This window comes from Rhea americana, unplaced genomic scaffold, assembly GCF_003343005.1.
Source record: "Rhea americana isolate MKP2758 unplaced genomic scaffold, rheAme1 scaffold_66, whole genome shotgun sequence".
Taxonomy (NCBI): Eukaryota; Metazoa; Chordata; class Aves; order Rheiformes; family Rheidae; genus Rhea; species Rhea americana.
This window is the reverse complement of record NW_028186823.1, coordinates 268,436-290,445: the sequence shown is the minus strand read 5'-3', so window position 1 is coordinate 290,445 and position 22,010 is coordinate 268,436. Positions and strand designations below refer to the sequence as shown.

The 22,010-nt window shown below is 37.8% G+C and overlaps 1 protein-coding gene across 1 annotated transcript in view; it reads right to left on the bottom strand.

Annotated features, from left to right (window-relative positions):
* MCF2L (MCF.2 cell line derived transforming sequence like) overlaps nucleotides 1–21,602 on the bottom strand; it is a 155,478-nt gene extending 133,876 nt beyond the window's left edge. Inside the window, exon 1 of the mRNA XM_085320832.1 lies at nucleotides 21,395–21,602. Coding sequence (XP_085176958.1) covers nucleotides 21,395–21,572 — 178 coding nt within the window. The 5' untranslated portion in view covers nucleotides 21,573–21,602. The remainder of the gene's footprint in view (nucleotides 1–21,394) is intronic.
* Nucleotides 21,603–22,010: the final 408 nt, after the last annotated feature.

Below are 22,010 nucleotides of genomic sequence, written 5' to 3'. Positions count from 1 at the left end.
AATAAAAGGCGCAAGACACTGTACTTCATGCAGAACAGCGAAGGTCACTTACGTGATTACACTATTTCCCCACGCAGCAAGAAGCGCAGGAGTCAGGTAGGCATTCAAAAACGTCTACCAAAACAGAACATGCTTGTTCAACCCAGCTTTCTTTGAGTGTCCTGCCTCAGTTCATTAACAATTTTATATTTTCTGTAGAGAATCACTAAAAATGCTTGGGCCTCCCATATCATTATAATGTGTACCTTTCCATATGATGTTTTCTCAGTGAAACAATAAAATTAGTAAGCAAGATATACATATCTTGATTAATTTTATCAGATCAGACAGTAAACTTTCAGGATCACTTGTATGCAAAATATATTTCTATTCGTGCAAAATGAATGGAGAATGCTAACCTGCTAGTTCAGAGCTCAGATACACACACAACCACTCCACATACACTTTCTATGCCTTCAAATGAATTCAAAGCATACAAAGCAGGAGCCAGGCCAACTATTCAGTTGGATGGACTGTTTATCCAAAACAGGTCTTTCGTTTTTTGAATCACGTACTTCTGATGATGTTCAGTCGTGGAGATCAGGCACACTCATCTGGAGTGATGTGGTAATGAGCTTAGGCATACTTTCTCTATTAAAGGAAGCAAAGATAGTCTTTTCAATGTACTTTGTAACAGAATGTGGGAATAAGATTACTGCTGGTTTGAAATGGGAATCTAACTCATTTTTTTCCTTCAGTACTCTGTTTTGCTCTATATGTTGTCCATATGTTTGTCTCTGACAAAGCCTGTTCAAATACAAGATTATTACATCCCTTTTATTTTCAAACAGTTCCAGCCAAAAAAAGTGTTATCTTGCTCTTCAAAAAAATGTAGCTATTTTGAAAATGTTCCAGAAGTAATATGCAATTATCTTCTCATAGTAAGGAACCAGGAGCAGTAACCTTGCACTAAGTCATTAACATGTAATGAGTTTTGCCTGAGCAAAAAGTAGCTGCAACAATATACCTTAAGACTTTCAATTCAACTTTACTTTGATCTCCACAACACCATTTGTCAATGAGTTCCAACACTTAATTATGTGCTGTGTGAAAAACTGCTTTTGTTTGAACTAACTTCCTGAATTTTTCCTGGTGCCCTAGTTTTGCTTTTGTAAAATAATGAAAAAAACAGGAAATAAACACTCTCTATTCATTTTCCCAAGCCATTCATGTCTATATAGATCTCCACTGTAGGTGACATTATATTCCCTTCAATTGCCTTTTCTACGCTAATTAGTTCCTATTTGCACAAAAGCAATTCCATACCTCTGATCATCTTTGCCATCCTTCTGTTTACCCTAATTCTGCTGCAACGAAGTGCACGAAACTGCACATGGTATTCAAGAAGTAGGCACAGCAGATTACAGAGCGAGAAAGATTTGTTGTTGTTCTCAATTTCCCTGCTAGAAATTCCTACTATTCTGTTTGCCTTTCTGACCAACACCGACGGCTGACTGAGCTGCTGCTGCCTTCGGAGAACTACCCACAATGCAGCAAGATCTTTTTCTGAGGGGTAACAGCTAACATAGGAATACTGTTGATTTCTCTCATATGTATCATTTTGTACAAGCAACTAATTTAATCTGCTGCACTGCTCAATCACCTAGTATCACAAATTTATTCTCCAAATGTTTGCAGTCAGCAAATTTGACCATTCTGAACATCTGACATATGCAAATTCTGTCTCTCCATGCCTCATTTCCATTGCCAGCTCATTTATGAATATGTTGAACACTTCAAACCCCTGCAGAAATCCCTACTTTACTCCACCAGTAACTCTCTTCCATCCAGGGAAAACTGGCCACCTACAGCAACTCTATTTCCTGCTTTTTAATCAATTACTAATCCATGAGAAGGGTTCCATTTAACACATAGGAACTTAGTTTCTCTAAAAGCCAGATAGCAGCTGCAGTGAAATACTATTTACAGAATATAAAAGAGGGTTCTAAGAAATTAAAACACATCCAGTTCTCCCTACTGCCTTGCAGAGGCCCTGCCACCCCACTTCCTGCAAAGAGAACGGGCAGAGCGCAAGGACAGTCATGCCTGTCCAGCTAAATCCCCTACCGCACGTCCCACACTGCTGTCTAGCAATACCATACGGCCAACGCCAGGCAGCCAGGTCAGCTGCATGCCTTTCTAGATGGCTCCAGCATCTGGTGCCCCAAGACAGTATGGAGCGTGTAAGAAGCAACGTTACAGACATCCACATCACTACTTTAGTCCTAAGACAGTGCAGACATAGCCAAAAAGACTTACCTAAGATGGCCTCTGACAGAGCAGGAAGAGACCCATTGAATGAAGTTTTCATAACATAGATCCTCACAGGTGCTACAGAGAATATCCACATACACGCATTGCCTAAGAGCAGTATTGATCCTTAGCCTCAAGTAAAGGGAAAAGAGAGGCAACAGGACAGTTGATATGAGAGATTCAAATAGAAAACGCATTTTTAACATTTCAACCTCCTTTTGGCATTGGTTCTTCCTCCATGAAGCAAAGAGTTTCTCTCCCCTTTCATTTTTCTGAATGACTGAGTTCTTTTGGTAATCAGCCCAGCTAGGCTTTATTATGTAAAGCATCTGGGATTTGAAACTGGGATTCATAAGCAGAGATGGCAGTATTCTGTTTTTGGCAACACCTCAGTCTTTCACAAGGACAAAATTGTTCACAATCTCAAGGAATACAGAGAACTTTGCATTGTACAAGTCACTCCCCTGCTTGTACATGCAGGAAGGGAAAAAAGCTTTTCCTTTTCAAAAACTTGACAGTCAACATTCATACAAAGCTAGAGTATTGGCAAAGTTCATACAGGAACATGGAGTGAAGAAGCCTTCAGATGTGAAGGAGCATGTAATAAAAGTATTCTACCAAAATAACAGCTTATTTTACTAGTCTCACAATTTACTGAATCACGTCCTCAATGTCAGATCATCCTTCAAAAACTCCTTCTTTGAAAAAGTAAGTGCCATAGAGAGAAAAAGGCCCAATGGCTGTTGCTTATGCTTCCTCATCTGGGACGTATGTTGACCAGGCATGCATGTTCCCACTGAGAAGAGGCCAAGGTGCGGTCCAGATTCAGTACTCAGCTTTAGGGGGAGAAGATGGACACTTCCAGCTCCATCACCTTTTCTCACACACAAATACACACACACACACCCCTTTTGCACAAGCAGCCCCTTCCCTTCTACCATCACTCATGGCTGAGAAGAAGTAGAAGATGGAGGAAATGCAACATATGAACTTCCATTTGGTGGGTTCCCCTCTCCTTGTAGCTGAATCTTGCTATAGTCTATCTCCCATTACTTCCACTCTCCTTCCCCAGTGTTTTTCCTTTCCCCCACATTAATTACAACATAGTTCCACCCTAGAAAAGTTAAGATTAGTTCTGAAAGCTTAGCTTAACCACTAACTCTTCTACGAAACTTCATTTCTTTCATATCCTGTATTTCAGTTTTACATGGACACATGGCAGCATCCGTCATACTCCTACAGTTTCAATGTTAGGCTGAATGAACTAAAAACAATTGACCACATCACGAGCTTCAGTATTTGCTAGCATAATAGGCATGGTTATCTCCCAGTAGTCTTACTTTTCTCTAGCATCCCCTTCTCATAGAAGCAAATGATTAAATTGTTGTTTAAATCTCTTCTGCTAAACTGCTGTRTTTCTAAAGAGTATCAGTTTCCAAGTGGCTTATAATTGCTCCATTTTGCCATTTCAGTTATTTTCTTCATCCTTCTCTTTTGCCACACGGTATTAAGGTTACTCTAGAGTCAATGCAGTTTTAAGAGTCTGCTTACTTAGTGAACCATCTCCAACTGCTCCAGCTCAGCTGAGAACTGCTCCAGCTCTCTACACCCCTCCAGCCTGAGAAGCTGAACTGCCTGAAGGTACAAGCGGCCACACTCCTTTAAAAGCAGGCACGGCAATGAATGAATGTTTCTTTGTAGCTAGTGCAATGCCACACAAGACCGTACCTTTTTAAGTTTACTAAGACATCTTTGTGGACATGGGAATTGTTTTTTAAGAAGTTAGGAAGAGCGAAGATAGGAAGGAACAAGTGGAAGGGGAAAAAACCTGCCACATACAAAGATACGTGAAAGAAGGGAAATGACACGACGCTGTTATTTTCTTCCTCAGAAAGTTTCCACAGTACATGGTTTCCAGTAAGGCTGCACAAGGGAAACTGTACTCCAACTCCTGAAAAAAAAATGAAACCACAATTCTTTAAATACAGAAAAAGGTGGGAATCAAGGAGCTCCTGCTTTATATTGAAAGCCAGATATTGAAAGACACTGAGAGAATGAAATAGTGTTAGGATCCAGAGATGCCACAGTTGCATTTTCCCTCAGAGTTAGTATTTGGTATTTAAATGGAGAAATTAAATTAATCCAGATAAACATAGCTTGTCCTCTCCTGTCCTACTAGATTTCTTTTCAAAGAAAATATAGGGTCTTAAAATTAACTTCTCCTGAAAAAATCTGTCCAATATTTTTTAAAGGAGTATTTCAAGGATTCCTAAGAAGTCTTAGACTTCAACAATCCATTCCATTGTGTTCAAATCTGGAGGGTTAAGAAAAGCCCATATTTTATTGCATGCCCCACTCTGTAAAATTACTATTTGAAAATAATCAGCTGCGCGCATACAAGTCTAGTGGATCTACTATTCAAAAGTCTGAGCTGATTTAAAATATTCTTAGCAAATGACTCTATAACAAAACATGATATTTAGCTGTCACTTATAATTGTTAATTTGACATACTAACAGTAATCTAAGAAGTATTCAGAAGAAAAAAGTAGGATACTTGCAGGACCATTCAGTTTGACTGCACAGAAAGGAACTGAAGTGCGTGCTCGCCCCTGAGGAAGAGGCTGACTAGTTATGTCACAGATAAAGAAGGCTGTCAACTTTAATTCTGAAGTTCCTTTTTTTATTATTATTAAATGGTATGCATCTTAAAATTTGACTGCTTTTTACACTTCTACATTTTTGAAATACAGTATTCACTGGAGTTTTAGAGCCACAGAAAGCTCCTCCTCCTTCAGAAAATTGAATAGTCAGGGAATACACCTGAGACAGGGGAGAATTCAGTTCCAGCAGGGACAGATCCTGCTGATCTGTCTGCCTCAGGCACTAGTCTGGCCCGGGTACTGGTCTCTCTCCTGGACCAAACCCCAAGCACTGTGAAAGGACTGGGCTTTTTCTTGATGCAGAACAGGAAAATTTAAGAAAAGGTATCTAAGAATAGGAAAAATCGCTTCCAACAGCCTCAAGGGTATTTAGCCTGTAGCCAATCAGGCCAAATCCTGAACGTGATCTCAGTCTTGCTCCAGAACGCTTACTGAACCCTCACCCTCACCGCAGCTCCTTCAATGGCTCCTTTGTGCCTTTTAAAAGAGCCTGAAAACTTTTTTTGTGTTCAAGTTTCCTTAAGGAACCGCTCGTTCAGTCTGTTTTATAGCATATAACCTTCAGTAAATAAAATAGCATTAAGTTTCTCACTCTGGTTACAGATGCCATCTATTTGTCTTGACAGAGGCTTAATGTAAGACAGAAAGACCAGATCAAACCTAGTCAAAAGTGGGAGGAGATTCCAGGCAAGAAAAAAAAAGTCTCTGAAGACTTTTGCAGAAATTTTCCAAAATTTTAATTTTCTGATAAGAAAAGTGAACATTTCCAGTTTATAATAAAAAAACCTCTTTATTTAGTATATAAAAATTGAATATTTTCAGATTTTTTTTCATTTAATCTTGTTTATTGAAGACATCATTTCTCAAACCAGCCAAATAATCTGACCTTTCCTGTGAAGTTGTCTGCAGAATACACCATATGGGGAAAAAAAGATGCTCCTGGGTTTATACAGTCCTTCTGCTTTCAGCTGTCAGAAAGGAAATTGTTTTATAATCATACTATTTCTACTCTATTATGCTGTCCATTAAAAAATAATGTACTGTTTTAAGATACCTAAACAAGCCTGAAATGAGTTTCTACAGATTTCACATTTTTTGTAGTCTTAGTATTTCTCAAATTCTTATTCAAGTTTTATTTTTGCAAAATTTTGCTGTCAGAGTTCTCTTTAGGATACCAGTTTTGCCAGGCTAAAAATGACTTTTTCCTTCAGCTTTAAACTACTCACCATCGTAGACATTCAGAGCGTCTACCCAGGCTTGTCCTGTATGTCTATTACAATTTACCTATCTATGTATAAGTTTAATCATCAGATATAACTACTATATCAAGATTTTACTCTAGCATTTGACACAGACTCCCCTGAAACACTTGATAGCTTAATGCATACTGATACAAAGTCTTAGAATCTATACCAGCCCATTCAAAGTGGGCAAATATCGTATCTCTAATGCTGGTTTTGATCCAATTTCAATTGGACTGTTTTTTACTACAACAAAACAATATTATTTAATTGAAAGTTTCAGATGTACACAAAGATTTTCAAGAAAACAAAGGAAAATATATACAAAAATACCAGACAAAAACCATAGCATCTCACAGCATTGCATTGTACACAGCTGTGTATCTGTCCTAGTACACAGTGCTCCTACATGATTATTGGTAAGTGGTCAGGCCTGGACGAGACCATGAGGAAAGAAGGAAGTATTGCACCATTCTTCCCCTTCCAGGACAGCAAACGTATACTGTCTCCAATCATGTTCTTGCATACTTCATGGAAACACCTTGATCTCTGAAGGAGTACACTTTGATCCTCTTCACCACTCCCACCTGTGCACCCAAGAGGATGAACATTTTCAGAGATGAGTATTGTCAATGCATCAGTAGAATACAGATGAGCAGCAGGAAGAATGAGAGGCTGAAACTGTGAAAGCTAATTTAAAAGCTGTGCTAGCAAAGGGCAGCTTATAGAGGAAGCTTGAGGATGCCTGATACTGTGCACTGGCCCAATCATCACACCAACACATACAAAAGGAAAACAGTCTCTGCTCCCTGGAGACTGATCTGCATTAGCATCACCCTAAAAGCCATTAACTTTTTTCCCAATCTTGATTGACTCTATAAAGAAACAAACAGAATATGGCCTCGGGGGACTAGTATCTTTTTTGTTTTGCATCTGTGGTGCTTTATCTAGCAGGATTTGCCATTACTAGGACCATGTGCTACAAGTATAAACCACTGAGTATCTTGGGCTGGAAGGCACTACAGGATTAAAAACCAAACCAAACCAAAAATAGAACCTCAAACCCCACAAAAATATCTAACAAATAATGCTTAATATGAAGTTATCAAGTACAGGCGTAAGGTATTTTTTAACTATCCAAAAGCCTTTCATAACGTAAAGCTAACCATAAGAACTGTTTTCCTATTTCATCTTTCTAGACATCAGATTGTTCTTCACTGTCACATGCATGTGTGAGTGGGATGTCTGGCACAGTAATTAGCAGTGGTATAGTAGAGGTTACAGACCAAAAATCTCAAAAAGTAGAAGTGGTGTATTATGATGTGGTTTAACTTTGATTTTCCACTTTTTTGTGGGATTAAGCAACATGCTGTAGAAGGAACTGCACTGTTTACAACTGAATAAGATTTTTTGTAACGATTTTCTAGGGTTTTAAATGTGTAGTGGGAACAAGAAAGGGACTATGGAGATAGGTCAGGAACAACAACTGACATACAAATAATTTTTTAACTCCGCTACTATCCCTCTTCTCTCCTCCTGCCTTTTGGAAAAGAACATCTAAAATTAAAAACACTAGCTTCTCATGGAAAAGACCGAACATGTGACCGTTCTCCCCATCACCCCAATCCCCAAAGAGTCTTACTTTGGGCACACACAGCACACCAATCATTCTACTGTACTAATAGTAAGTGGTAGCACCTCCAAAGCACACAGTAATGAAGTGAAGGTTCCACGGACTTTCTTTTAAGTCCTTTCTAGAGGGAACACTCTAAGAGATGCATCTCAGCAATGACCGCCAAGATTATCCTGGGAGGAAAATGTAGTAAGATCTCAAATTCAAAGGCTTTCTATTGAATACTCATGAATAAAACTCTAAATGCAAAGGGCCTAGTGACTGAACTTATATGTATATCATGTGAACAGCTGCCTCCTTTTAAAGAGGAGCAGAAGTTCATGAAACACTTTAAAACCCATTTTAGAAAGAAATTTCACCACAGAATTGTTGCCAGATGCCTCTATAATATTTGCCAAACTACAGTCAATGATTTGTCATCACGTATTAAAACAATTTTTTCTGAAGAGTGTAGTCTTCTCAACACTGTATGTTATTTTTCCAGTATAAATGGGAACAGGAAGACAGTCACAAACATGACTTCTTTCTCATGCATCTGTGACCCAGTTACTGACATGAAGCTATGTTAAACATACCTGTCAAAACAAATTCATTCCATAGGCAGTATTGCTTAATAGAACTTCTCTTTGATAAAATAACAGAAATTAAAAAAAAAATCAAATAAATTCCTCTTGATATAATTACACAAAGCAAGCTATGTGTTAAAATACTTTAGTGGTGCTTATAATCAACTTCAACTGTTCAAGTCAAAAGCAAATCTGTGCAACAATACATGAAATCATATTTTGGTCACAGCCAGAACAAAAATACTATTCCATGAGAACACATACATGTATCCCATATTGAATTAATCAAATAAACTACAAATAAAATCAATGTCCTGCCAAAATCCTATTATGAGGCAGATGTACTAGCAATTCCTTTCAGCAGCTCTGGTCTCCAACTCTGAAAAACAGCCAAGACTGCAACAATATGCAAACAATTGTATTAAGCATTAAAAGGCAAGATTTAAAAATCAGTGTGCAGAAAACTAGATGCTTTCTGTAAGTAAAAAATGTATATAGTAAACGTTTAGCCTTTTAAATACCAACCTTTACTGTTGTTGCGTTCCAAATCCAAAGCATGTAGCACATCTCCTTTAACCATGCATTTTATGTGAGAAAAGCATACATGAAATAGCATTTGAGAAACAAACGTAGTAAAAAGGTCCAAGCATGCATGTTAAACTCTTCTCAAATGCAGTAAAACTAGCAGATTCAGTGCAGTGCATTGAGCTTTTGCAGCAAATTTGTTTCCAAGGAAACCAATAGCTGCAGATGTTTTCCCACATAACAGAGAAAGAAAATTCAGCAGTGAGATTTCTCCTTACTTGCAAAGCAGATTTCTCCAGAATAAATATGTGTAAATAAAATACTGATCATTGATAAACTATCCCTCATCCTCTGTTTGAAGACTGAGGCGTCATTAAAAATGTAAATAAATAAAAGAATAAAAAGCTTACTCTACACATAATCTTACTAAACAGGTGTTGCTAAATGCTACCTTTGAATGTTTTGCTATTCATCCTCTCTTTCAGCCTGCACTCCCGAAATGACCAGCCTCTCCTATTTTGCCCCCTCAATAAAAAGCAGGGAAAACACCCCAGCCTGTATCAGGTATTTTCATCCTAAAAGATGCTCCAACAACTGGCAATATTCCAGCTTCCATAGCACAACGCTGTAATGCTGCCTTACAGAGGCTACAGAAACGCCTATTCTTACCAACTGTTATAGCTTTACAAAACTTGTATCATACTGTAGGGGTATTATCACCATTACTGACATGATTTATACTTCTTAGGATGATACTACTGAATACATATACTTAGTAAAACCATAACAAAGAGACAGGCTTGAAAAGTCACTTTCCTTCTAGTTCTTCCAGAGGGCATTAAACTCGTAACTCAGGGTTACATTTACAGAGGATGATTACTTTTCATTTACACAGCAGGTTCCTAATCTGCTATGTATTAATGAAAATATTAGGAACAGTGCATTTTTTTTTTAAAGTTAGACCTCTTCTCTCTGTGTTAAATTCAGGAATATCTACAGTGTCTTCTGAACTTTGAAAGCTTGTTTCCTTTGTCCTCTTTCAATGTTACTGATTCAACAGCAACATCTGCTGGGCAAGAAAGGGCAATATTCAGTTTCTGGGAATAGTTGAACAGCCAGGCAAAGAAGCAGAAATACTTGTGGCATACATCTCTAGGTGACTCTTTTGCAGTCACTGCCAAGATAGAGTTTCTAAAATGGATAAAAGTTTTAAATATGCATTTGTTCTGAACTCACCTTTCCAGAAAGGAAGCAAACTCAAAAAAAAAAAAAAAATGGATAAAGGAATAGCAAGCTTGCTATTTGGAGATCACATATGTGTTACATCTTCAAGGAACATTAGATACACTGAGCTAAGAGAGCCAGTAGATCAGAATTTTAAGGTCACAAGCACAAATTGAAGCAGGTCCTGTTAGCTTTGCTAGCAAAAAAAACCCTTCAAGTTTATGCAATGAAGAGGTTTGCTATATTCCCTTTTGCTCTTTGAATCTGTTTTCTCTCTTCTTTAAATAATTATGCACATTTCAGAAAAAGAGCAAACAGCAGTGACTAATAACCAGCCAGATCATACCAAGCAAAGGTTCTTGAGGTCACAGAGAAGTTGATTGCTGAGAAGCTATTGCAGGCTGAGGGCCAAAACCCCAAAGGACTTCAGCCTTATAATGACCAGCATTTGCCCTGCACTACAGAATCCACTGGTCAGAGCTAAGTGTCTAAATTCCTCAAGCAGAGTATAAGAAGACTTGAGGAATATTCAACAGTGAAGATGGCTACATTTAAGCAAGCCAAAGATAACAACAGAGCTCATATGCTTTCCTCTTCCTAGTCCTTTGCAAAGGCTAATTTTAATCTACCTGCTAGAAGAAACACATCATGATCAGCATTCACAATCACAATCCTCACCTGGCACTACACATCTACGCAATTCCTTCTTCCAAAGACAGTCGTCTTCTAAAATGCAGTAGGACGAGAACAGGATCTCTACTCTAAACTCTGACTACACATTGCACATCAAGCAATTATTTATTGGATGTATAAATACTACTGGTTGTAGAGAGCAAAACCCAAGACACTCATAAATTAGGGTCTTACTCAGCAGGAAGGGAATCAAATTTCCTTTCATCACTACCCTCTCTGGTCCAGTGAATTTCGACTCCCCCATGAAAGACAGCTATAGTGTCTTTACACAGGAATAGCCCGGGGTCTGGTCAGCCAGGCATTCACCCAGCCCTCCAGGCTAAGGAAATAATTCAGTGAAGACTTTTTTTTCAGCAAGTGCTCCAACCACTTAGTTATTGGGTATGTGGAGAGCCTCTGTATCTAGACTGAATAAAGCTGACCACTCTACCTTGTGAGGAGCTCAGTAAGGGCTGTACCAGCCCAGGAGGTTCAGCAGCATGACACATGCCAAACTGTAGGCTGCCTTCTCAAGAAAGTAGCTGCTCTGGGCAAATATCAAGGGGCTAAATCACCTCTAGATACCTCAGTTATCACCAAGAAATTATGAAGGGAATCTGAGGGTCACCATCTTGGACTTCATCACCTAAATGTCTTAAATCCCCCTTTACTCTGCTATGGGTATTTTCTGGACTTCTGAACATTGTTGTTGGTCTCTCCCACCATTTGCTAATTAACAACTTCCTTGGAATTGCGGAGTACAGAAGCAAATCCTGCACCCCAGCTGGGGTTTTACCAATTTGTAAAACAGAAAAATAATCCACTTGCTCTCTCTGAGGCCAGTATGGCTGCACACACATATTTCATTATGGTATTTTCCAGAATCTCATAAATGTCTTTTTAGGTAAATAGATTTTCCAACTGAGAAAAGCAACAGGAAAGACTAATTTCTGTGAAATGAAGTATGCTACAGTACACTATACTACTGTACAGAACTGGAACTATACAAAAGTATACAATAGTACGGAGATGGAACAGAAAATTTCTATGAAATATACTGATCTATAACACAGTAAAATAAATTCAGGTTCTAAAATGAAGTTTTTATCCTCAAAATAAGCAATAATATGGAAGGAAAAAAAACAAAAAAACTTTAATACACGTGATAGCACATTTTTGCAGTATTTTTTCCCTATTCCTCTGACTGCAAGATCTACCTGTGTGGAAAAAGAAACTTCCAGGAGAAAACTTTCCCTGGCACGCAACATTAGTGAAGAGCACTTCAGACTGCATTAAGAGAATCAACTTTTGATTCTAGGCCCACCTGCGTTGTCCCCATTAGATTTTTTGGGAAGTTATGACAGCACAATGGAGATGCCCAATACCTTCTGTGCACATATCCAATGTCTTACATGTATCTGCAGCCCTTACTGGAAATAATAGTTATTGGCAAGACTGCCTGTTTTTTCAAGGACCTGTTCCCCATCTCCCAGAAACATTAGTGAAAACAATACTGATAGGTTTCACTGGAACCTTTTGGAGAGGTCTCCTTGTAGCAGTTTATTCTGGGTAGCTTATTTTCCACTGCTTCTTTCCCCAAAAGGAATACTCAGTCTGTTATTTTCAGTGCAGCTGTTCTCCCCGAGATGATTCTTGGATGGAAGTCATACATGCAGCAGGGTTATCACAAGAGTCTTCTCTCCCTCACTCATTTACTAATTAACCAAAGTACATTTCCCCAGGTAAGCCTTAGCAAAACAGATCACAAATTTGACAGCAATAAGCTTAAATCAATAGACTCCAGATGCAACACCTAATTTGTTTTTTCCCCTTTGTATAAGAAAAATTGTTTAGTAATTGTCAATGAAAAATATATTTATCTGTTCAGCAATTAGGTTAGATGACATTTTAAGACTACAAGCAATAACATAATTATGTACAACAAACTTATTTTCAAGAATCACAATTTTTCTGATTTACCTTACAATCAAATAGGCTTAAACTGATCTGATAAGCTGAGCTGAGAACATACAACTGTTCGCTAAGTAACTTAAATTGCATATCCAAATTAAATAAACTCTGTTTAGCCTCCAGCAACTGAAGAGAAACAAAAAAAACAAACAAAAAAACCCGCCATCCCATCTTTACCTGGAGGAAAAGCCTTTTCTTTGACAGCTGACCACTTAACCAATTCTAAAATAATGTAGTTTTCAATAGTAGAGAAATACAGCCATATCAATAAGCCTCCAGTCTGCAGTTTGTACCTGTGAATAATGAACAAAAAGAGCTATCTATTTTTAATGGTAGGAAGATTTCTACACTCTTATTTTTTGATATAGATCTCTGTGGCAGCCGTAGCGAAATGCAAAGAGAGACCTGGGGAAAAAACTTCTATAGATTATTTCATTATTTTCCAGTATTTCTGTTATCAGCGCTCTCCTATGTAGTGATAGTTTGATTTCTATCCCTCAAAAAGTCTGCATTGATTAACTCCAGCAAATTTGTGCATCTATTTCATCATTTGCTTGAAACAGCCCTGGATAATTCTTCAGTGCCACAGTCAACTAAACTGTACATCTAATCCAGATAACAGCTAAAACAGAAGCAAAGGAAAAGTCTCCATGAAAGATAGTTCAACTGGAAGCCAGCAAGTCAACCTAAACCACCACTTTTTACTCGATAGCCCTGCAGGTAATGCTGAAATACTCTTAAGACCGTCTATGAACCCTAGTAGTTCAGATGCTTTCTACTGCATCTATACAAGATCTAGCGTTTATATTCACAAGCTTCTGCATTTTCATGGCCTCTGAAGTGAGTACTTCACTTTACGTGCTATTGCAAAAGCATAGGAGGCAACAAGCTAGGAAGAACTTTAAACCTGCCACGACTTCTTTTCATTCCAGGGAGAATGACATGACATGTCTAAGGTCAGGTATTACCCTGTCAGAAGACTCAGACAGTTTCCATAATGGATTTTTTTTTTCTTTTTTAAATATTATAATCATCAGATTTACAAACATATCCACTCTCCAAAGATGTGGAGAAATGGAATTTACAGAATGCCTAAACAGGTTATGCATGTAACTCCTGCTGAATTTCAATTACACTTCTGCTTCTATTTTTCCAATTTCTTTGGAGCCATCTGAGGCACCAAAAGCACAAATATACTTATGTCCAGGATTAAACAGAAATGACAGAGCTTTCCTACTTTACTTTCAGAAAGTATTTAATGTTTTGCCCTACGTGGGGAATATCTGAGAATACTGAAGCACGATTTAAATCAAAAGAGAAAGTTGCATTACATTCATAGCTATCACAAATACTCTTAATTACATGACCTTTAAAGCAGTAACAGGTTATGGAATTTCATTTAGATTATAAACAACAGATCTAGAACTATGTACAATACTGTAACATAGCACAACTTTTTCAGAGTTTCTAACTTTTACAAACTTAATATTACTAGAGAATAATTTCCTCACTACGCAATATAGAAGGACTCTAAAAAAACAAAGTCGTAATTCCTTAAAGAGATTTAGGATTTAATTCATAATATATTCATAGCACAAATGAGAGATGCTGAATCTTTTTGACAACCTCTGCTTAAGGTGATCTTAAGGTCTAGTCCTAAGGTGTAAAAGGCAGACAGTGCAATATTCATGTATATACAAAAGAATTCACTAATGAATTACTAAGAATTGCCACTACAAACTTATTTCAGACATCATCCAGTCACTTTTGCTCTAGGTCATTTCTGACATTCACAATGATGTCAAGGTGTTTGTTTTTTAACCTTTAATTTTGTATTAAATAAGCAAATGTGTTGTTAGGGATCTCTCCATACACTTTGGAAATTCTTCAAAAGCTAGAAGTGACAAGATCCTTTTCAGAAAACATTTAAAAACCTCAATGARGTTTACGAATTGAAGGTGTCTCCAGGACAAGTTGAAAAATACTTCTCTTTTGCTGGTTCTATACTGAATCACTTGCTTTCACCAGTCAACGCTTCCTGCGAAGGTATCAGAACTACTCCAAATCTCAGTTTACACGAATCATCTCTTGACAAGAAAATGTTCTGAATGTCACTCCAAGCAAAGTAGGTATAGCATCCCTGCTAACTTCACCTTAAAAAGTCCTTACTTCTTTGTAAAACTGGTCGGTGGTAACTGTTTGCCTCTCTCTTGACAAGGGGCTATTCCAACWCTGAAGAGGCAGTAAAATGAAAGTAAGGCAGGGATAAGAGGCAAAACTCCAGCTGCAGCTCCCAGGTTTACACGAACTCCAGTGATGCTTTCTGAAAAGCAATAGGTTTTCTAGGGATTGGGAGAATGGAAAGTGTGATGGCGAAAAACAGCCACCATGAACTTATACTCTAGTTACCAAGAGCAAGGAGTGATTTCAGACCRCACTGCTTCCTGAGAATTTAACTGTTTTTAAAAAAGCCTCGTTCTTCCTCTGATGTGCATAAACAGCAGCTGAACTGAAAATCCAAAGTGTAGTACTGGTGCAGGGGTGGGGGAGGCGGGATGGAGGAGCTCTTAATTTTACTGCTTACATTACAGAAATACCTCTCCATAGCTCATTTTTAGCTGGAAATGCCTTTTTCCACTAATGAAGCCCTTCTACTCTAACTTCTTGAATCAATGCTGCCAGGTAAAGAGGAAGGGGTTATATATATCTATATATGTTCCATATTTGCTGTAATTCCCAGAAAAGAGGGAATTAGAAAAAGATGTTTAGTATTAAATTCATTTAAGAGGCTGATTAACCTGCATAGCTTAAAAAGTCTTAGACAAAAATCCTGACAAGTCTTCTACCAGATTTAATCAAACAGGGATTTCATTGCTCTATTATTTGAAGCAACACAAACCAGAAGAGGTTTACCATATAAAGATCCTCTTTTTCATGTTATTTGGATTAGCTTTAAACATGTCTCTTTTTGAGGAGTTAAACTCCCAAGAATTTGCCAAATTCCTCCAATAGAAATTAAAAGGGGCACCTTTAACTTAAAGAAAAAAAATTGCATGTACAGATACGCTCAGACTGATACCAGTCATACAGCTAGTAAAGGTACAGATCTGTAAAGAGATACACTTATAAAATTAAATTCCACATTATGCTATGTAAATAGCCTAGAATATTAAGAAATGMTAACTCCATTACTGTACACACATAATATATGCTACATCCTATATGAACATACTTCAGATCACTCAAAGTGTGTGTGTCAACTGGAATATTCAACATGGATATATTTAAAAGCTCTCACAGCAAAATTCAGCCAGTCCTTTAGTGACAACTGCCATCAAGCAGACAAGAAAAGAGCGCGGCAGAACAAGGCCTTGATGTTTTTCTCTGCAAACATGTATGTTACTCCTAGCTCTATGTTCAAAAAAAAAGATGCCACTCATGCCAGCAGTGGCTCCCAGCTCTATGCCAGACCACGTATCACCAAGTGGCTCCTGCATTACAGCTTTGGGATCCCTGTCCTGGTTTGTTTGGCTTTGAGGGTAAGAAAGGTCATGGTCTATTTAGGACCTGTGTGGGTAGGTTCAGAAGTTTGCAAAGCCATCTCTGTTCTACAGAAGATATACCAACTTTAAACAGATTACAGTATGATGTTTTGTCATTCACATGAAAAAGAAGTCTTTTTGCTGCTGCACGGAGCTGCATATAGGATTTAACACAGAAATCTTAGACTGCATCAGAAATTTTGGGCTTAAATTGGTATTTTACAATTTTACAATTTTTTGAGTATGCAGACGATCTCATCAACAACACCTGCTTTGATATTTATAACCTCATTTTCAACATACCTGCTGGCTCTATTAACCTAGCTTACAATTAATCCTTGAGAAAGTTTTTTATCAAGTCGTTACTTGAGGTATGGTACAATGTACACAGCTTTGCAAATTAAAATAAAAATCCTAGTGAGAGATCAAGTAGGATAAAGCTTCTTTGAGAACATGAAACAGCTCCAAGAACCAAAGAAATGCAATATATTGTAGGTAGAAGCTGTGGAGGATTTCTTCTCCTAGAATTTCATGGATTAATCTTGCCACTTTTCTAGTCACTGACAGAAGCAGCTTCTAAGATATAATTTTAAATTTACTATCTTTTAGTTAAGATTTTAAACTGGTTGCATTTGTAGGTATCAAAGAACACAATGGAGTTAATCCAAACAGCAGTAGCTATTGTTTTTCTGAATAAAATCACTTAATTACAATAATAAACCCTACAACGTTTCCCTGGTACATTACCAATTTGGGGTGGGGGGCCAAAAAAAAAAAAAAAAAGAAGAGTAACTGAAATCTTGTATTTATCCTGTTGTGACGAGCAGCAATGAGGGGGTGGGGGCTAATGATCTGAGAGTTTAATTGGAGTTACCAGGATGTGCAAGTGTTTGAGAAACTTTTTTCCCCCTTCCTCCTCTACTTCTTCTCTGACGCAGGTGATAAGCCATCAGTGGTTTTGACAACGTAACTTGATCAAATAGCTCCAGACTGCAACGTTCTAGCAGGTGTAATTCAATCAAAGACAACAGTTTCAGTAATGCCATTCAGTAATGCCTAAAAGGTGTTTGTGCATGGAAAACAACATCATTTAACATTTTTAAATGACACCAAGCAGATTTCTTTCTACAAGCATGTCAATCTAACAGATGAGCATTTCAAGGGCCAGCGAATACAACAGCTGATGGCTTATTTTACAGCCCTGTTAAAATTGTTAGAATTGGAACACCAGATACTCGTTCAGCTACCTTTTAAGTTGCCTTCTAAATTTTCATGTAAAAATTTTAACAATCATGTAAAATCGTAATAAGAAGTCCATTTTCTGATTTTTTTTAATAGGTATTTTCTGCTCCTCATGGATGTCATCTCATGCAAGTTTGAACCAGGGAGATTTCAGACTTTGCAATGAGCAATCACCTTTATTCCTCTTCATTCCTTGAAACCTAGGCAGAATCATGATAGTCCCCTCTCTTCTGAAGAGGCTTTGATTGTAACACCTTTATTGCTACCAGCAATACAGTTCCTGATGTAGAAACTGTAGATTTGTAACTAGCAAATCTTCATATTTGCAAATCAAGGGTTCCCTCTGCTTCCCTACTGCTTAAGCAGTGTGGCAGGAGGCTAAACAAACTGTACGAAAAGATCAATCTTTAAATAGTTCTGGAAGTAAGCAGAGGAGAAGAAAGAGGGAAAAAATAAAAAGATGTTGTGGCAATTGTTTAAAGGAGACCAAATCCAGAGCAGAAAGGCCCCATGGAAAAGACAACGTTATGTGAACAGGCACAGTGCTGAAGTCAAATCCAGATCAGGTAGAAGAATGAAGCAGACAATATAAAAGGCGGAAAGAAGCGATAGAAACACTGGATTTTTGTTGAACTCCTCCTCTACCCCCTCCCCTATTTTTAAGGGCTCATGACTGTCTTCCACCTCCATCCCCTCTCCATGCACCTTTTGCTTTCCAGCCTCCTCTGAAGACAAGAAGAGAGGGTGTATTACTTTACACATTCAGCTAGAAATGAGGCAGTATAACACACGACTTGGTCAGGCGCTGTCATGCTTCCATCCTGGTTACACTCTGCTTCAAGCTGAATTTTGCACGTTTCCTCATCTATCGCTTTCAAGCTAGGCTGTTAAACCTTCCAAGATGCAAAATGTTCTCCGAAGACACGTAAACCTCACTGGCACAATAGAGCCCTGATCTTAATTAGGGCTCCTGGGAAACACCACTGTAACAATACAGCTATTAATATAGTATCAATAGTATGGCAGAGGAGTTCCTGGGGAGGGGGAGGGAAAAGAGTAGTTAAAACTTCAGCAACAGCAACATATGGTTTAACTAAGAAGAGCAGCAAGATGCTTTCCATCCCACAGTTACTAGGCTGCATGAGATACTAAAACCCCTCATATCTCCTCATAGAAGCCAAAAATAGACAAAGAAGGGAAAACGCTCCAATAACGTCGTTGCAAGTTCTTCTCTGCAGCAGGATTTCTCCCCCCACCCCAAGCCGCCTGCCTGCCCCCCAAAGATTACAATGCTTAGCTCCAATGAACACACCACTATGGTCTTTTTTTTTAAGAAAAAAAAAAAAAAAAGGAATAGCTTATTTTTCTGAAAGAAGCCATTTAAATATGTACTAGAACTGCTCCAGCTCCTAATCTATCCAACACACAAACTGCCACTTTAAGTATTTATCACATTATATGGCTGTAGCTCCTTTTAGAGCAGGTTCTTTTTTAGCAGTCCCTCAATAAAGTCAGAAAATACTAACATGCAGATTGCATTAATCAAGAGCAATCATTTGTTAAAATCAAAACCTATTAAAGTGGCCACAGACATACTGATTCTTTCAGCTTCTGATACTAGCAACACTATGACAGAAAAGAAACTTTCATACTGAACTTGGTTTTAAAGTTTAACAACTTTACCAGAAAATTATCTGCAACTAAGTTGCTCATGCTTAGCCCTAGGAAAGCTCCTTTCCTAATCCTCACACTGTTCTCCTCTTCAGGTCTTCTTTTTGAACCCTACATCACACTTTTTTTTCAGGTATAAAGAATATTTTCAGGTGCTTTTCACTTTCAGTTAATGGTCCAGAATTCAGCTGTCAATTCAAGCTAGGCATGGATATAATCCTCAGAAGTCTGTCACATCCTAGACCAAGAAACTTAGTCCAGAATTTATTTTATTAAACCTCATATTGCTCTTACAGGGACTTCAGTGCAGAAGGACAGTGGCCATAGTTAAAAGGTGAAATTAGCATAATCTAGTATTTGCAGATTATTATAGGTAGAATCAGGTCCGTGTGCTCAGTTCTTGATATGCTTTCATTGCATCTGCTCTGATCTGTGCACTTTACCTGCTTTCTTTATAGATACCAACCTATCCTTTCACACACTGATGGATCAATACGGAATACATATGTACATTAGTTTAAGCCTAATACAGCTCTCCCTTGAATTTCTAAAGAGGAAAATTAGCAATTTTCTATTTTAACCTCTATATGACACAAAACTGAATTACCTTTCCTCTGACTCCAAGCTCTGGGCATAGCTCCCCAGGACTCATTTGTTTCTTCTTACATCACAGAGTTACTGCACTGAAAGAGACTTCCTGAAATCTTTATCAACCAGCCTAGTTCAGAGCACTGAAATGGAAACTAGCCATCTAGCAGTGAACACCCAGTACCCGGCATTACATCTGTAGCAGGCATTTGTTTCACTGGAGATTTTGTTAATAACAGGTTAGAGATTCTACATACTCTTTAAATAATCTGTTTGACTTGCATTTAGCTCTATACCTTCTCCACAGAAATCAATCTGGTATTTTCTTGTCCTTACTCTACTAGATAAGAAGACAAACAAGAAAAATAAAAACAAGAAAATATCCACCTTTTCTGTAACTTACAAAGATTTCCACTAAAAAGGTCAGAATATGCGTGCTTTCCCTTCCATTTTCCCTCACCGGGTATAGATACACCTTTACTATTTTCATATATATATGTAGTATTTTGCCAACCTCTGACCATTCCTGACATCCTCCACTGGAATTTCTGCAGAGGTTTTTCTCATCTTTCTTTGTTGCCCTCAAAAACATTCTTGTATTCCAGCTGAGATCTCTCTAGTACCTGAATAAAATGATTACTGTAGTAAGTACTTCCTGTTAAGCCATACCATACCTTCAGAATATGCATCACTTTCTTCTGCAATAGCATCAGGTTGTTGGCTCATTCAGTCTGAAAGAGCCACTTTTTCACCTGTTATTAGAAAGCAGTGATTTTCCTGCCTTGCATATTAGATGAAAAACCACTTCAGAGAATTTCACCTTTCTGGTTCTGGACCACCTTTCTAACTGGAAAGGCTTGCATGAGTATGTTCAGTTTTGGGGGATGGGTGGTTGTTTCTTTCTTCATTGTTGGTTTTTATAGTTTAACAAAATGAAATAAACATGTTAAAAAAGAACAGATGAATTACCATTAGTTGTAACTGCTTATCTAATAACAGTTCATTTGGACTACTACCAAGGCAAAGATCACTTAGTACCAGTGAGAACACAACAATCTTTTGCATGAGTAAACATAAGATAGGAACAGATTTTCCCTCTACCATATTAATTACTACTATTATAAATTAGCAGTCATTATACCTTTTCTTCTGCTTATGGACCATGGCAACAAAAGCAGTGTGATAAGGTACAGAAGTATTTTGAATTTGCTTCTTTAAGCAGTTTCTCTACAGCAGGCTTTTGAAACTGACTGCATGAAGGTAGGTCAGGTTTCTCTGGGATGGCTATTTTTGCTATTTAATTAATTTCTGGAATTATTTTAATTTATTATGGCAAGCGTTAGTACTCCTGAGTATTATCTTCACTGGCTGCTACTAAATACTTGGTGTTTTTTGTGGTGACATCACCCTCCAGATGAATACTTGGCTATTGCTTTACTGAAGTCCCCTGACCTCATTGTAAGTGATGAGACACCACCGCTAAAATTCTCAAAGCCACTAGTCTCTCCTTAAGATAGCCTGGCAGCCAGCAGGCAGATTTTCAAAATACGGTATATTATTCTCACCTGCTGTGCTTTCCGGCACCTCCTGCTTATCTCGCACAAGCTGCATGATATCTGACACCACAACCCGATGGTTTGTATCTTCTTCTTTTTCCTCATTAGAATGACTGGTTGTTGTGAAACAGTTACAGCTTGCAGTTTCTTTGCAGGGGATCAACCTCCAGTACCAGTAGTCAGACATGAAAAAGCTGTCAGTTGATTTCTGTAATTTAAAAACAGAAAATCATTTTCTGCAAGAAGTGAGAAAAATTAAGTACTTAAAAGAAAAAGCTTGATGTTAAGATTGATGATTACATACAGATTTTCAGTGCCTTTTGATTTTATTTGAAGAAAACTATACCATTTGCAGTTCGTAATAGCCATGAATAGTACTGTATCCAAAATAAAATCTCAACAGTCTCCTGTAGTCTCTCAAAATGCTTATATCATAGGTCGAGTGAGTGAATCACTAAAAAATCCCATGCACTATACTAATATAAAACTGCATGTAATCTTAGTAACAAGTATATAAAGGCTAAAAATATCACTATTTTCAGTGAAACAAACCAGTTCTTATATAAAACGTATCCTCTGAAACCTGTGTTAACCAGATGAAAGTACACCCTAGAACATTAATTGG